The 16,627-nt window shown below is 44.1% G+C and overlaps 1 protein-coding gene across 7 annotated transcripts in view; it reads right to left on the bottom strand.

The window, feature by feature from the left end:
* RPGRIP1 (RPGR interacting protein 1) overlaps positions 1 to 16,627 on the bottom strand; it is a 63,157-nt gene that overhangs the window by 10,207 nt on the left and 36,323 nt on the right. For 2 of the 7 annotated variants that reach the window (XM_063793193.1, XM_054665911.2), the window contains 4 exons: positions 13,268 to 13,452; positions 12,461 to 12,664; positions 10,704 to 10,842; positions 6,398 to 6,498 (listed from right to left, as the gene is read on the bottom strand). In XM_063793193.1, the coding sequence (XP_063649263.1) occupies positions 6,398 to 6,498; positions 10,704 to 10,842; positions 12,461 to 12,664; positions 13,268 to 13,452 (629 nt within the window). Of the gene's footprint in view, positions 1 to 6,397; positions 6,502 to 10,703; positions 10,843 to 12,460; positions 12,665 to 13,267; positions 13,453 to 14,898; positions 15,242 to 15,688; positions 15,841 to 16,001; positions 16,455 to 16,627 lie in introns of all 7 variants that reach the window. The other 5 variants (XM_063793191.1, XM_063793192.1, XM_016925847.3 and 2 more) reach the window with 5 other exon arrangements.

Genomic DNA, 16,627 nt, shown 5'->3' with positions numbered 1-16,627 from the left:
GCCTGGGCAAAAGAGGGAGACTGGGTCTCAAAAAACAAACAAACAAACAAACAAAAAAACGATATTTGACGTTTTTCTCTTAATAACCCTCCCATAACATCCAACTCTCCCACACATCAAGAAAACTATTGACTATACAGTGTTTTCAAAAATCTGGTTTTTTTTGACACTTTGATGGGTCAGATTAGCGGGTTTCACTAGCTTTTTAAAAAAGAAACAATAGGATAGGATAGACAGGATAAGACACTATCTAGTGGAATGGGAGAATGCATGGCAAATGTTAATAGTAAGCCTGGTTTCTTGAAACTTTGTTCTTTTATAAGAGTATTGGATACTGCAGAAATGTATTTCTCATAGTGATTGCTATAAAAAATGTATAAAAGCCTCTGTGTTATATCAGACTGTCTAGAGTGGCTCCTGGGAATCTGTATTTATTTATTTAGAGATGGAGTCTAGCACTGTCGTCCAGGCTGGAGTGCAACGGTGCGATCTCGGCTCACTGCAACCTCTGCCTCCCAGGTTCAAGCGATTCTCCTGCCCCAGCCTCCTGAGTAGCTGGGACTACAGGCATGTGCCACCATGCCCGACTAATTTTTATATTTTCTGTAGAGACGGGGTTTCACCATGTTGCCCAGGCTGGTCTCGAACTCCTGGCCTCAAGTGATCCACCCACCTCGGCCTCCCAAAGTGTTGAGACTACAGGCGTGAGCCATTGCGCCCGGCCCCATTAAAGTCTCTACCGAGTATCTAGTGCCTGGCACAATGCCTGGCATAATGTCTGGCACACAGTATACACTCAGTAAAACTGTATTAAATATTCCCTTGAGCAAGCCCTTCTCCCTAGACTTCACTGTCCTCCTTTGAAAGGGGGTGGGGGGATAATAATATACATGTGTGCAAGAGAAACTTTAATTTTCTTTTGATTTCCCACTCCTCAGGTAAATCAAACTCTTTCCTACCTCAGGGCCTTTACACTTACCAATTCCTTTGCCTGAGATGAGTACAGTCTACCCAGTACATGGGTAGCTCTTCCCTTCTCATTCTTCAGATTTCAGTTCAAACGTCCCCTCCTCAGAGAAATCTTTCCTCAACACCTATCCTAGTTCAACCCCTCACATTGCTATTATATCACCCTATTTATTTCCTTCATAGTACTTAGAATCTCAGAGCTATCTGCTTTACTTATTTGCTCACTGATGTACATATTTTCCCTCAGTAGTATGTAAGATTCAAGAGAGAAGAGACCAAGTCTGTCTTATCCACCATTTTGTGCTCACAGAGCCCAGCAGTTATTAAAACAGGCACTTCATAATTACTTGAAGGAAAGAATAACTCATAAGGCTGCTGTGAAGCCTGAGAGAGTCATGAATATCAAGCACTTGGCACACAGTATGAAATCTCAATCATTACCCATTAGAGTTCTGTCTAAACGAAAGGTCATGTATTATTCTAATGCAATATCGATCAGCAGTTAAGACGAAAGAACTATAAAAAGCTAAATATATTGACATGGATAGAACCCCAAAACATTATTGATTGAAAAATACATGTTTCATAACATTACCAAAAAAGAAGAAAAAAAAGGTAAAACTAAATAAACATTACATAGCACCTTCCTGTACATCTAAAATTATTTTTCTTTTTTTTCTTTTTGAGACCGAGTTTCGCTCTGTCACCAGGCTGGAGTGCAGGGGAACCATCTCGGCTCACTGCAACCTCCGACTCCTTGGTTCAAACCATTCTCCTTTCTCCGCCTTTCGAGTAGCCAGGATTACAAGCACGCGCCACCACGCCCAGCTAATTTTTGTATTTTTAGTAGAGACGGGGTTTCACCATGTTGGCCAGGATGGACTCGATCTCCTGACCTCATGATCAGCCCACCTCGGCCTCCCAAAGTGCTAGAATTACAGGTGTGGGCCACCACACCTGCCTAGTTAAAAAAAAAAAAAATTTTTTTTTTGAGATAGAGTACTTGCTCTGTCGCCCAGGCTGGAGTGCAGTGGTGCAATCTTGGCTCACTGCAACCTCCACCTCCTGGGCTCAAGCGATTCTCCTGCCTCAACCACCTGAGTAGCTGGGATTACAGGCACCCGCCCTCACGCCCGGCTAATTTTTGTATTTTTGTAGACAGGGCTTCACCATGTTGGCCAGGCTTGTCTCGAACTCCTGACCTCAGGTGATCCGCCCGCCTCGGCCTCCCAAAGTGCTGGGATTACAGGCGTGAGCCACCACACCCAGCAAATTTTTTAAACTTGCTAATAATCCTGGGACAATAATCAGAAGTCCATATTCATGCAGACTACATCAAGTTTATTCTGCTAACAATGGTGAAATGGGAGGATGAATAAGATTAAAGTTTGATCCAAGTATACACAGATGTTTTATTCATTCATATTAGGTTGGACTATACAGAACTGACAATTGTCAGCCATTTTTTATCTATGAGTATGACAATATATGGTTCAATCTAATATTTTTTGTTGGATTCAGAATACTGTCTTTACATGAGCTAATTCCATTATGTAATTTTATTGGGGCTGAACAGCAAAGAAAGTATGCAATTAGTAATATTAACCATTGAAATATATATCAACTCATTTGAACTTGCTGGCAGAAACCCTGCAAGGATTAGTGCCAGATAACACCCTTTGGCTTATTAGCTCAGATGTGCCACCTAATTTGGCCGGGGGGCAGGGCTGCTAAAACTTACTACCTGGCATACATAAGGGTCAGGAAATTCCTGACACCTGAAATTAACACGATAAGAGAAAAAATGTTGAGGTTCTCGATATTCACTATTGCTAAAGAAACAGTAATCTGGGACCGTAGAGCAAATGAAAATGATTGCTCCCTCCTCATTAGTAACTGTTAAGAAGAGGGAGGCCAGGAGCAGTGGCTCACGCCTGTAATCCCGGCACTTTGGGAGGCCGAGGCGGGCAGATCACGAGTTCAGGAGATTGAGACCATCCTGGCTAACACGGTGAAACCCCATCTCTACTAAAAATACAAAAAATTAGCCAGGCATGGTGGCATGCGCCTGTAGTCCCAGCTACTCAGGAGGGTGAGACAGGAGAATCGCTTGAACCTGGGGGACGGAGGTTGCAGTGAGCCGATATCGCGCCACTGCACTCTAGCCTGGGTGACAGAGCAAGACTAGGTCTCAAAACAAACAAAAAAATTAGCTGGACGTGACAGCGTGTGTCTGTAGTCCCAGCTACTTGGGAAGCTGAGGCAGGAGAGTCGCTTGAACCCGGGAGGCGGAGGTTGCAGTTAGCCAAGAGAGTGCCACTGCACTCCAGCCTGGGTGACAGAGCGAGACTCAAAAAAAAAAAAAGCTTAACCTAGGCCGGGCGCAGTGGCTCATACCTGTAAATTCCAGCACTTTGGGAGGCCGAGGTGGGTGGATCACCTGAGGTCAGGAGTTTGAGACCAGCCTGGCCAACATAGTGAAACTCCGTCTCTACTAAAAATACAAAAATTAGCTGGTCGTGGTGACACACACCTGTGGTCCCAGCTACTCGGGAGCCTGTGGCAGGAGAATCTCTTGAACCTGGGAGGCAGAGGTTGCAGTAAGCCGAGATTGCGCCACTGCGCGCACTCCAGCCTGGGCAACAGAACAAGACTCTATCTCAAAAAAAAAAAAAAAAGCTTAACATTGAGAACTCCAGTAGGTCAGAGAAATGAGACTACTATTATCATCACACTCATCATCACTATCATTTAGGGCTTAATTTGTCTCAGGCACTGTATTAAACCCTTATTTATTTTAATCTTGCCACATCAGTATCAGATGGGTATACTTAATACTACCATTTTACAGATAAGGAGACAAGGCCTAATAGAGGTTAAAAAACTCTCTCAAAGCTGTATATCTAGTTAAGTAGCAGAGCTGGGATCTAAATCACTGTCTCAACCAAATCTCCATGCTCTTAAACAGTACACTCTACTGCATTTCCATTTATCCCAGCTGACCCCAGGCAGAAGAGTGACAGAACTCAAGTTTTGACTCTGAGCTTTCAACCCCCTCTACTTTTCATGCCTGGACATTTTGGAATATAACAATAATTTAATATATATGTGCCCGTGTTGTACATTTAACTTGATAATAACACTAATTTTTTGCTTAGATAGGCTCCTTTCTCATATTTAATTTCTCAAGTAACACTTTGGGGCACACAAGGAAGTTTTCTAAAAGGATATCTTACTTAGGAGCCTTTAATTTAGGTAATGTTTTTAATGAAATCTGGCTGGCTTGTTACAGTTCAAGATGAGTTTGCTGATCAGCTGGCTGCTTTTTTGGTTACTTGAGAGGTTGCGCAGTTTAAAAACCTCAACTGGAGTTTCAGCTCTTTCACTAACTCAATAATCCTGTACACATCATTTAATCTTCTTTACCTTGGTAATATATAAGTGTTATCTAATTCCAACATTCTGTGGCTCCAATCTGTCTTACAAACACTTGTCAGATAACTACATAATATCTAAAAAAAGATATGATAGATAAAAGTTCAGACAAAGAGAAACTTAACTGGTTTTGTCGTTGCTGTTGTTTTTGAGACAGGGTCTCTCTCTGTCACCTAGGCTGGAGTGCAGTGGCAAGATCATGGCTCACTGCAGCCTCAAACTCTCAGGCTCAAGCAATCCTCTCACCTCAGCCTCCCAAATACTTAGGACTTCAGATGTGAGCCACCACGCCTAGCTAGTTTTTAAATTTTATGTAGAGACAGTTGTCTTGCTATGTTGCTCAGGCTGGTCTTGATTCCTGGCCTCAAGCAATCTGCCTGCCTCAGTTTCCCAAAGTGCTGGGATTACAAGTGTGAGCCACCACACCTCAGCTGAAATTGAACTATGTGTTATATTCAGTGTTTAAGTCTACTGACTTTGAGTTTTTTCTCCTCACTCCAATATCCTTCATTTTCCTGCAGTTCTCCAGCACATGGTCCAGCTTTCAAGGAAGAGTTTTCCAACCTCTACAAAAGAAACCATAAATTCCCTTTTCTGATTTCTTACAACAGACTTTATATTACACAATCTACCTCCTTGGTTTTAGGTCATCCTACATTCTTATTTAATGTTTCTAATGAAGTTCATAATCATCAATTCACTCTGAATCTATTATTCAGTCACTCACTCAACAAATATTAACTGAGGACCTACGAATGTGTCAGGCAGCAGCGGCTTAAGAGTAATTGTTTTCTACCTCATGTGTAACCCACAAGGTTAGAACACAATGATTACTGAATATATGTGTGGATATTTATTAATATATGTGTGTCTCTTTTTTTTTTTTTTTTTTTTTTTTGAGACGGAGTCTCGCTCTGTCGCCCAGGCTGGAGTGCAAGCTCTGCCTCCTGGGTTCACGCCATTCTCCTGCCTCAGCCTCCCGAGTAGCTGGGACTACAGGCGCCCGCCACCACGCCCGGCTAATTTTTTTGTATTTTTAGTAGAGACGGGGTTTCACCGTGTTAGCCAGGATGGTCTCGATCTCCTGACCTCGTGATCCACCCATCTCGGCCTCCCAAAGTGCTGGGATTACAGGCGTGAGCCACCGCAACCGGCTTTTTTTTCTTTTTTATATTTTTTTGATGTGTGTCTCTTAAATTAGTTCTGAAAGAGCTTTGAGGCTGAACTGTTTAATAGATAATTACAGGTTGAGTAAAAAACAGCAGAAATGGAATGATCTCCATGAGCCCTCCCATGAAGAATCCTGTCCTCTCTTCCAGACTCCATCTCCCAAAGCAAACCCGTTCTCCTTAGATGGACTTAAAGGCAGGGGTACCATTCAGCCTGGGCATGAATTACAGGACACAGTGGAGGATATGGGAGTAAGAAGAGGCAAAGGATCCAGATAGGAGAGAAGTATTGAAGCAAGTCATCATTTACACTATCTCAAGAAAATGATCCTTTTATCTGACTGTACCAGCCGACCTTCATTCACACGAAACATAAATTTAACTAAACAATTTGCATTTTCCATCAGCTTCATTAAAACTGGATTGCCCTTCACTTGTGTGGCCACTAAGCCCACTGTCATTATTGCTTTTTTTTTTTTTCTTGAGACAGAGTTTTGCTCTTGTTGCCCAGGCCGGGGTGCAATGGCGTGATCCTGGCTCACCGCAACCTCTGCCTCCCGGGTTCAAGCAATTCTCCTGCCTCAGCCTCCTGAGTAGCTGGGATTACAAGGACGCTCCACCATGCCTGGCTAATTTTTTTTGTATTTTTAGTAGAGACGGGGTTTCTCCATGTTGGTCAGGCTGGTCTCAAACTCCCGACCTTAGGTGATCTGCCTGCCTCGGCCTCCCAAGGTGCTGGGATTACAGGCGTGAGCCCCCATGCCTGGCCACTGTCATTGTTTACAGTCTTATCTCGTATGCAATGATTACTCCAGTGTACTTACTGCCTTAGGATATTTCTGAGACATGGGTGGCACTATGACATCATCACTGTCGGTAGTTTGTGCTTCACTGACTTCAGAACCTTGTTCAGAGGATTCTTTATCTGCTAGAGAAGAGGTTGCAGTTATAGAACTGTTTCAAAGCACTCTAGCCCAAGAAAAGATCCAGCACACACATCTCCAATCCACTGTCTGGTCACTAGTTCCCAGTGTCTAGATTTTGCCTTCACTTACTAAGAATCAAACCCTCTTTTTCAAAGGTACACTTATTCAGAAGCTTGCCAAACACACAGGATTCACTTCTCAAAAAAAAAAAAAGGGAAAGAAGGAAAAACAGAAAGGAAGAAAGGAAGGAAGGGTGAGAGTAAGGGAGGAAGAAAGGAAGTCCTTTTGTGGGGGCTGAAGAAAATGGCCAAGCTTGAGGTAAAGCTGTGCAATTGGGTGGGGCAGATTGTATTTTCCAAAGATGGCCTCTCTGGCTGGGCGTGGTGGCTCACACCTGTAATCCCAGCACTTTTGGAGTTCGAGGCAGGTGGATCACCTGAGGTCAGGAGTTTTAGACCAGCCTGGCCAACATGGTGAAGCCCATCTCTACTAAAAATGCAAAATTAGCCTGGCTTGGTGGCACACTCCTGTGGTCCCAGCCACTCAGGAGGCTGAGGCAGGAGAGTTGCTTGAATCCGGGAGGCAGAGGTTTCAGTGAGCCGAGATCGAGCCACTGCACTCCAGCCTGGGCGACAAGAGACTCTGTCTCAAAAAAAAAAAAAAAAAAAAAAAAAAAAAAGGTGGCCTCAAATGGTCTCTCCTATCTCAGCTGCTCTCCTTACAATGCGACTGACCTTGACACTGCTCCTATTGAGTGGTGGGGTCTTTGTCCCCTCCCCTTCAATTAAGGTGGATCTTTTGGACTGTCTCAACTGAAAGAGTATGGTAGGAGTGATGCTATGTGACTTCTAAGGCCAGAACACAAAAATACCATGGACTTGTACCTTGCTGGCTTGGAACTCAGCTACCAACCTGTGAGGAAGCCCAAGCAACCACTGACAGCCAGGACCACCTGATCAGCTAGTAGGGTGAGCTATCTTGCAAGCTGAACCCATCAGCCCCCTAGCTGAGCTACCCCATCTAATGCCACATTGAGAGAGGAGAAATGAGCCTTCTTCATGAGACCTGCCTAACATGCAGAGTGGTGAGCCAAAGAAATGACAATTGTTTTAAGTCATTAAGTTTTGGAGTAGATTGTTACATAGCATTAGATAACTGGATGGCAAGCTGTGCCTCTTCTGTAAAATTTCAAAGTCTTGGGTTGTCTGTTTCACTGAGGTCTCAAAGGGAAAAGGTCTGAGGGGCAGCAAAAGCAAAGGCTGCTAAAAGACACAAGGCTTTGTCTACATATGTGGAAATGGCCTTAAAATCAGGCCCTTTTCATTTCTTGATGGCCTTTACCTAATACCCTTAGATCTTTGTCTAAAGATTAATAAGCTTCTTTTTCAACAACTACAGCATCCTGCCTGATAGCTCCACTCAGACATCTGAAACCAGGCAGATTTTAGCTTCTTGCGAGTACTAACTGGTGCTTTTGAGGTTTTTGTTTTGTTTTTGTTTTGAAATGAAGCATTGCTCTTGTTGCCCAGGCTGGAGTGCAATGGCATGGTCTCGGCTCACTGCAACTTCTGCCTCCCAGGTTCAAGCGATTCTCCTGCCTCAGCTTCTCAGATGGGGTTACCAGCACCCACCACCACACCTGGCTAATTTTTGCATTTTTAGTAGAGGCGGGGTTTTACCATGTTGGCCAGGCTAGTCTCAAGCTCCTGACAGGTGATCTGCCTGCCTCTGCCTCCCAAACTGCTGGGATTACAGGTGTAAGCCACTGCGCCTGGCCAGTCTTGATCTTTTGAAATTCATGGAGAACAGCGATATTAAAACAATAACTAACAATTAGGCTTCTACAGAAATAGTCTTCTTTTATTATTTACGACTATAAATAGATGACCATATAGTACATGAGGTTTAGATTACCTTCTGGTCCCATATTTCACATTCTACAAGGAGAAAAAGCTAGTGGATATAGATTATACTCAATCAAATACCTGAAGAAATGTAAATTGGGAGTATGGAGATAACTGGAACCCCGCATTCAGGTCTGGATACACTGAAGCTATCTAGATACACTGTTACTATTTATTCTACTATTTTATGACTAAATAATATTCCATTGTCTGCAAATCATAAGAATGGAATTGTTCTCTTATAACCAGGATTTCTTGCCAGTCATGTAAATTTGGCTCTGGGAAATTTTGGGCTTGGTTATTCTTGTTAACCTTCCTTACATTGAGTAAACTTTGACGGAGAAATCAGATTACATAATCAATAGAAAAATTATCCTTCTCATGAGAAAAATAATTTATGCTCTTCCCATTTAAGAAGTTATGCCAAATACATTCAAAAGCTTAAAAATTATACTTTTAGGCCAAGCGTGGTGGCTCACACCTGTAATCCCAGCACTTTGGGAGGCTGAGGCAGGTGGATCACTTGAGGTCAAGAGTTCGAGACCAGCCTGGACAACATGATGAAATCCAGTCTCTACTGAAAATACAAATATTAGCCGGGCATAGTGGGGCACACCTGTAGTCCCAGCTACTCTGGAGGCTGAGGCAGGAGAATCGCTTGAACCTGGGAGGCAGAGATTGCAGTGAGCCGAGATTGTGCCACTGCACTCCAGCCTGGGTGACAGAGAGAGACTTCATCTCAAAAAAAAAAAAAAAAAAAATTATATATATATAAAATGCTTCTAGAGATTTAGAAAAAAAGCTTTTTTAAGTAGTAAAGACTCTCTTTTCATAATATTTCCATATCTACCTTTATATTTTTCCTCTCATTATTAAATTTTTCAAGCACATAGAAAAGCCCATGAAATATAAATGTTCAACTTATTAAATTGTTGTAAAATGAACATCTCTATCACCGTTCAGCCAAGAAATAGAACACTGGTAGCACTCCAGATGCCCAAAGGGTGTCCTTTCCTGATAACCCTCTTCCCCTTCTCCTAGCAGTAACCACTATTCTGACCACTGTCAGAACTAGAGGAAGGCATGTGAGGCACTGACCTTAGGCATAAAATTTGAAGGGGTGCCAAAAACTCAATAATCAAGACAAACACTGTCCTGTTTTTGGTATTGAGACGGAGTCTTGCTCTGTTGTCCAGGCTGGAGTGCAGTGGTATAATCTCAGCTCACTGCAACCTCTGCCTCCTGGGTTTAAGCAATTCTCCTGCCTCAGCCTCCCCAGCAGCTGGGACTACAGGCAGATGCCACCATGCCCAGCTAATTTTTTGTATTTTTAGTAGAGATGGGGTTTCATCATGTTGGTCAGGCTGGTCTCAAACTCCCGACCTCAGGTGATCTACCCGCCCATGCCTCCCAAAGTGCTGGGATTACAGGTATGAGCCACCGCAACCAGTCAACAAACAGTTTTAATGAGAAAATCAAAACTAGGTAGGGTGCAGTGGCTCACGCCTGTAATCCCAGTACTTTGGGAGGCTGAGGTGGGCAGATCACCTAAGGTCAGGAGTTTGAGACCAGCCTGACCAACATGGAGAAACCCTGTCTCTACTAAAAATACAAAATTAGCCGGGGATGGTGGCACATACCTGTAATCCCAGCTACTCGGGAGGCTGAGGCAGGAGAATCGCTTGAACCCGGGAGGCAGAGGTTGCAGTGAGCTGAGATCGTGCCATTGCACTCCAGCCTGGGAGACAGAATGAGACTCCATCTCAAAAACAAAACAAAACAAAAAAATCCTGGGGCAAAATAACATTTTATAAACACTGTGAAAGTTACTTATTTAAGAATTCCAGCCTTGGTTAACCCAACCATCACACTTGTAACACAAAACTGGGCCTCAGGTCTTACATACTAACTTTCCATGAAAACTTTAGCATTCTAAGGTGAAGGGGAAAAGTAAATAACTAGCTTGGCAAAACAATTAAATGATTAAACAGAAAAAATATATATTTTTTTCTTTTTTTTGAGATGGAGTCTCGCTCTGTCGCCCAGGCTGGAGGAGTGCAGTGGTGCAATCTCGGCTCACTGCAACCTCCTCCTCCTGGGTTCAAGCAATTCTCCTGCCTCAGCCTCCCACGTAGCTGGGATTACAGGCGCCTGCCACCATACCCGGCTAATTTTTGTATTTTTAGTAGAGACGGGTTTCACCATGTTGGCCAGGCTGCTCTTGAAAGCCTGATCTCGTGATCTGCCCACCTCGGCCTCCCAAAGTGCTAGGAAAAAAAATAGATTTTAAAAGACAATACCATTTACAGGATGTAGAGGTTCCTTCTGTTTCAGTGCTGAATGGGATAATGTCATTTCCTCTTCCTTGTGCTGATTTTTAAAGCCATCACCTATGAAGCTGTTAGTCTCTGAGAACTTCCACTCAGTGTAATTCACCTGCTTCAGAATAAGAACAACAATACTACATAGCTGGTAATATCTTGGTTTTCTTTCTTCATTCCTTCCTTCCTGCCTTCTTTTTAAATATTAGCTCTTTTTATTTTTTTAATTTTTATTATTATTTTTTTTTTGAGACAGAGTCTCCCTCTGTCACTCAGGCCAGAGTGCAGTGGCACCATCTCAGCTCACTGCAACCTTCGCCTCCTGGGTTCAAGCAATTCTCCTGCCTCAGCCTCCTGAGTAGCTGGGATTACAGGAGCCCGTCACCACACCTGACTAATTTTTCTATTTTTAGTAGAGATGGGGTTTCACCATGTTGGCCAGGCTGGTCTCGAACTCCTGACCTCACGTGATCCCCATGCCTCATCCTCCCAAAGTGCTAGGATTATAGGCGTGAGTCACCATGTCCAGACAATACTGGCTCTTTTTAATTTTTAAAAGTTAGTACTTGTTGGCTGGGCATGGTGGCTCACGCCTATAATCTCAGCACTTTGGGAGGCTGAGGCAGGCGGATCACCTGAGGTCAGGAGACCAGCCTGATCAACATGGTGAAACCTCGTCTCTACTAAAAATACAAAAATTAGCCTGGTGTGGTGGCACGTGCCTGTAATCCCAGCTACTTGGGAGGCTGAGGCAGCAGAATTGCTTGAACCTGGGAGGCAGAGGTTGCAGTGAGCTGAGATCATGCCATTGCATTCTGGCCTGGGCGACAGAGCGAGACTCGGTCTCAAAAAAAAAAAAAAAAAAGTGAGTACTTGTTTAAAAATATATATAGTATTAAAACTTTAAGCATAAACTGTAGAGTACATAATATGCTGAATTAAATTACATTGAAATGAACAGTCCAGGGGTTTGTTAAACTACTTGTGTTTGTGGAAACACAAGCTAGCCACAAATAGCTATGATTATGGCTTATCTTATTTTTATTTTTTTGAGATGGAGTCTTGCTCTGTCGCCCAGGCTGGAGTGCAGTGGCACGATCTCAGCTCACTGCAACCTCCACCTCCTGGGTTCAAGCGATTCTCCTACCTCAGCATCCCGACTGAGTAGCTGGGATTACAGGCACGTACCACCATGCCTGGCTAATTTTTTTTTTTTTTTTTTGGTGAGATGGAGTTTCTCACTTGTTGCCCAGGCTGGAGTGCAATGGCACGATCTTAGCTCACCACAACCTCCACCTCCCAGCTTCAGGTGATTCTCCTTCCTCAGCCTCCCGAGTAACTGGGATTACAGGCACACACCACCATGCCTGGCTAATTTTTGTATTTTTAGTAGAAACAGGGTTTCACCATGTTGGTCAAGCTGGTCTCGAACTCCTGACCTCAGGCGATCCACCCGCCTCGGCCTCCCAAAGTGTTGGGATTACAGGCCTGAGCCACTGCACCCAGCCTCATTTTGTATTTTTAGCAGAGACAGGAGTTCACCGTGTTGGCCAGGCTGACCTGAGGTTATCTGCCCACCTCAACTGCCCAAAGTGCTGAGATTACAGGCCGAAGCCACCATGCCCGGCCGATTAGTGCTTATCTTGTGTGTCTGCTTCTGCTTCTACCTCTGAGAATAATACATCTGGGGACACTACAACCCACCATTTAGTGCTTCAGAGTTTTTAAGGTCTTACCTCTGGTGTATTTCCATTTAAGATGTTAAGGCTAAGATACTCCATTCTATTCTTTCCTTGAACGCCTATTCTTTTGCCATGTTTTCTTCTTGAGTAGCTCACAACCTGGTGCTCCTTTTCCTTTCTTTCTCCCCCGTGAGGAGGTTTTATCTTAGCTCGATACTGGCCAGCTTCAATGGGAACCCCAGGAGATGCCATCTGATCCTGAATAGAAAGATCAGAGATAGCATTACAAGATGGTAGTTTAACAACCTAGAAACACAAGAAAGGGATTTAGGAACTAGCATTAGACTTCATTTCTCTCCTCATGGAGCTGAGAAATGCTATTTCTCTCTCTTTTCCGCAGTAAAACCCATCAGTAGTCTCATGGCATGATGAGGGATATATATTAAGTTCACAGGACACATGACACTCACAGAGGGAATTTCTTTTTCTTTTTTTTTTTGAGACAGAGTTTTGCTCTTGTTGCCCAGGCCGGAGTGCAATGGCGTGATCTCGGCTCGCTGCAACGTCCACCTCCTGGGTTCAAGTGATTCTCCTGCCTCAGCCTCCCAGTAGCTGGGATTACAGGCATGTGCCACCACGCCCAGCTAATTTTTTGTATTTTTAGTAGAGGCAGGGTTTCCCCATGTTGGTCAGGCTGGTCTTGAACTCCCGACCTCAGGTGATTCGCCTGCCATGGCCTCCCAAAGTGCTGGGATTACAGGCGTGAGCCACTGCACCTACTTCAACTATAATACTGTCTCCTTCAAATCTGCTCCATAGGATTGGCAGAGATCTGCTACCTGTGGAGTCCTGGAGAGTTACCTGGGAAGGAAATGAAGCCTTTTCCTCTTCAGATGAGATATTTGAACTGTCCTTGGTATCCTTCCCCTTAGTCTGAGCTTCTGGTTTCAGGAAACTCTCAGGGGGTATGTAGGGAAACTTCCAATCCAGTTGCACTTGAATAGATCCGTTGGGTTTCTCTGCAGGGTCAGTGAGGTTAAAATCACCTGAGAAACAAACAGATATTAATAAGACCTGATCACATGAAATAAGCAAGTGAGCATTTGTCAGCACCTTATCTACTTCCTTCCCATTTTTAATTTCAACATATTTTATCAGCAATTAATTAACATCCATTAAATAATTACGATGATGATACACTCAGAAGTAAAATCAAACAGCAGTGCAGTTAGAATATTAATCAGGGAAGATGGGTTATCTCTAGGATTCAGGAAGAGATAGTGAAAGGTGTATGAAAAGGAGTACAGCTTGCTTGTCATCAGTCATCCAGCCAATGAACAAGGCTGCATTATTATTACTATTATCAAATGCTTACTGTGCCTTAGTTGTACCAAGAAAACTGTTATCTCTACCCTCAAGCGGTCCCAAGAAAACTTAAGCAAAATGGCTTTTTCGAAATGCCAGATGTCTGATTTGTAACACTGATTAACAGATGGCTTATACTGCCTCCCCTGTTTGGCAAAGGAGTTGTGTCCACAAGTGTCAGCCTTTTTTTAAGCAGTTGTATTGAGGAGAGAGCTGCACACATGTCCTGGAGCACCCAGAATCTTGTTAAATATGGTTGTTTCTGACTGCAGCTATCCCCACTTCCTAAGGAAAACATGGATACCCCCACCTCACCCTCCCAGGACTGTAGTCAAAGAGTTGACCCCTCTTGGTACACCCCCACAATCCTAGGTATAAAAGTTAGGAAAGACAGTATGGAGCTCAGCTCCACATTGGGAGGAAAAAAATCCAAGAAATTTGTGTTTGTCATGATCTGGTGTGGAAATCTCTCTAACTTGTGTCCAGTGTTTAAAAGAAGTGAGAGAATGATGGGGGAGTGTTAAGGTCTCAGTTTATAATCAGATATCTATGTAGTCATGCACTAAGAAACAACAGGCCTTTAGTAAAGACAGATACTAGACAGCATTACAGAGCTTGAAAAAGTTTGTTCAGCCAGGCGCGGTGGCTCACGTCTGTAATCCCAGCACTTTGGGAGGCTCAGGTGGGAGGATCACCTGAGGTCGGGAGTTGAAGACCAGCCTGACCAACATGGAGAAATCCCATCTCTACTAAAAATACAAAAATTAGCCGGGTGTGGTGGCGCATGTCTGTAATCCCAGCTACTAGCCTGGGCAACAAGAGCGAAACTCCATCTCAAAAAACAAAGAAGTTTATTCAGATACAGAGGTATAGAATTCAGGTTGCTGGCTCTACCCACTTAAGAATGTTGTCTCTGTGGCTGAAAAGAAGCAGAAGAAGCCAGTGTTTCCACACAAGTAGTGAGGCTCCAAGTCTTCTGCTCTGTTGCTCTTTATAATATTCTAAATCCTTTATCTTCAGGTTTTAAGAGAGACTGTTTCAAGCAAGTAATCAAAGAAAAGTAGAATCAGGACAGGGAGACAACACTGGGAATAGGGCGTGAAGATGTAATAACCTCGAACTCCCACCTTTGATAGATTCATTTTTTGCAAGAGGCAGTAAAGGCACTCGGGCTCGGCCAAGATACGAGCCAGGCTCTAAGTCTTCATCATCAAAAACATGTATAGACAAGGCCTCCCGTCTCAGATATTGGTCCAGGTCAGAGGTCACAAGCACTGGGAATCGAGCCTGGTCTCTAAAGTAGGGGTTGTTACTGGCTGGAATGATGGCAGTGTCATGGTCAGAAAAGGTGAAGAAGCGGTACACAGCATATGGACTGGGTTGAGTTCCCAGCCATCGACTCCGGAGGCCACAGCACTTGGTGATTTCAATCCACAGCTCGTTCTGAGGTTCCCAAGACTCCGATCTGAACTGGAAAGATGTTGGTCATGGATTGAGGAAAAGGGCAGCTTGAGAGTGTTGTAGGTGAAACCTAGGATCTGTGGTGAGGAAGAGCTATGATCTAGAGAACAGCTATCCCAACTGGATCAGGAAGAAACTTAATGATCTTCACCTGCCTGCAAACTGGCTCTGGCAGTTATTTCAGGGAGATACTGGCACTCACGACTTAACTTAGAGAATGGCACAGAAAAGCTATTCTGTTCACAGCAAGGATGAAGGATGTAGCTCGCTCCAAAGGCATACTTTCATTTCAGACTCAAGCCTGACCAAGGGAATAATCCAGACTAGTTGTGGTGTAACAGTTTTCTCTTTCATTCACATTCAACAAACACTTATTGAGAGTGGAAGACTGAACTGTGCTCATGAGCTGTTTGGCTGAGGCTCCTCTGAGATGCCTCGGCACATCTTTTTTCTCACCTCCTCTTCCTGGGCCTTCCGGCCTCCAAGCACATCGGTTGACAGGTAGACCTGGGCTTTCTTTCGTTTACTGCATGCCTGTAGGCTGGGTTTTATGGGGAAACGCAGCCTCATCCAGTACTCTAGAACCCCGAACTCTTCTCCACCAGCTCCTGGGTAGCAGAAAGTGTGAAAGCAGGGGGAATACAGATGGTGTGGCAAGGATCAAGAACAAGACAAAGGAAGAAAATAAGAAACCACCAGAAAAGCAACTGTAGGCTTTGGGAAATTCTGCATTGGTGCTTAGGAGCCGCAGGAAGCCAACAGCACTTACCAATCAGTGTGGCCAAGCCATGGACTTTCTCCACAGTCTCTAGCACCCTGTCAAAGCAAATCCATCCTGCAGCAAGAGTGCTGTGTTCACTGGCCACGGCCTGGTGTACGTCAAGCCGGGCTGAAGCCTCTTGAAGGTAGTGTAAGAAAAGCGAATCTGTCTCCATCACATACTGGGAGGTGAAGTCATAGAGGGGCTGTGGCCCCACAGATAATGGGGTACAGTGGGTTTCGAAGTCATAGAAGGAATAGGTGCAGAAAGTGGTAGGTTGGGTATCTCCAGCCTGAGCTAGGGCAGCAGATGTCAGGAAGGCCTGGTGGATGTGCAGTTCAAAAAGATTCTCACCCTGATGCAGCAGAGAAATATCCACTTTATCCTCATCTCCATGGGCTGGCAGTGTTTCCAAACATAACGACAACGGTCGGGTGCCATAAGCAACATCTTTGAGCTGTTCTAGAGGGGAAAGAAAGCTGCCTATCCGTTAAAGGGTAGGGAGCTCTTTCTTAGGGTAGAGGAGGGTGGACAAAAGAAATATAAAACACATGGTGGAAGTCCAAGTTGTGATTATTTCAAGAAACCACGTGATTCAAAAGGAAAAGCAACAGAAGGACAACCAGGAGCATTGA

The sequence above is a fragment of the Pan troglodytes genome, chromosome 15 (assembly GCF_028858775.2).
Source record: "Pan troglodytes isolate AG18354 chromosome 15, NHGRI_mPanTro3-v2.0_pri, whole genome shotgun sequence".
Taxonomy (NCBI): Eukaryota; Metazoa; Chordata; class Mammalia; order Primates; family Hominidae; genus Pan; species Pan troglodytes.
Note: the sequence above shows the minus strand (reverse complement) of the source record. Positions and strands in the feature narration are given on the sequence as shown.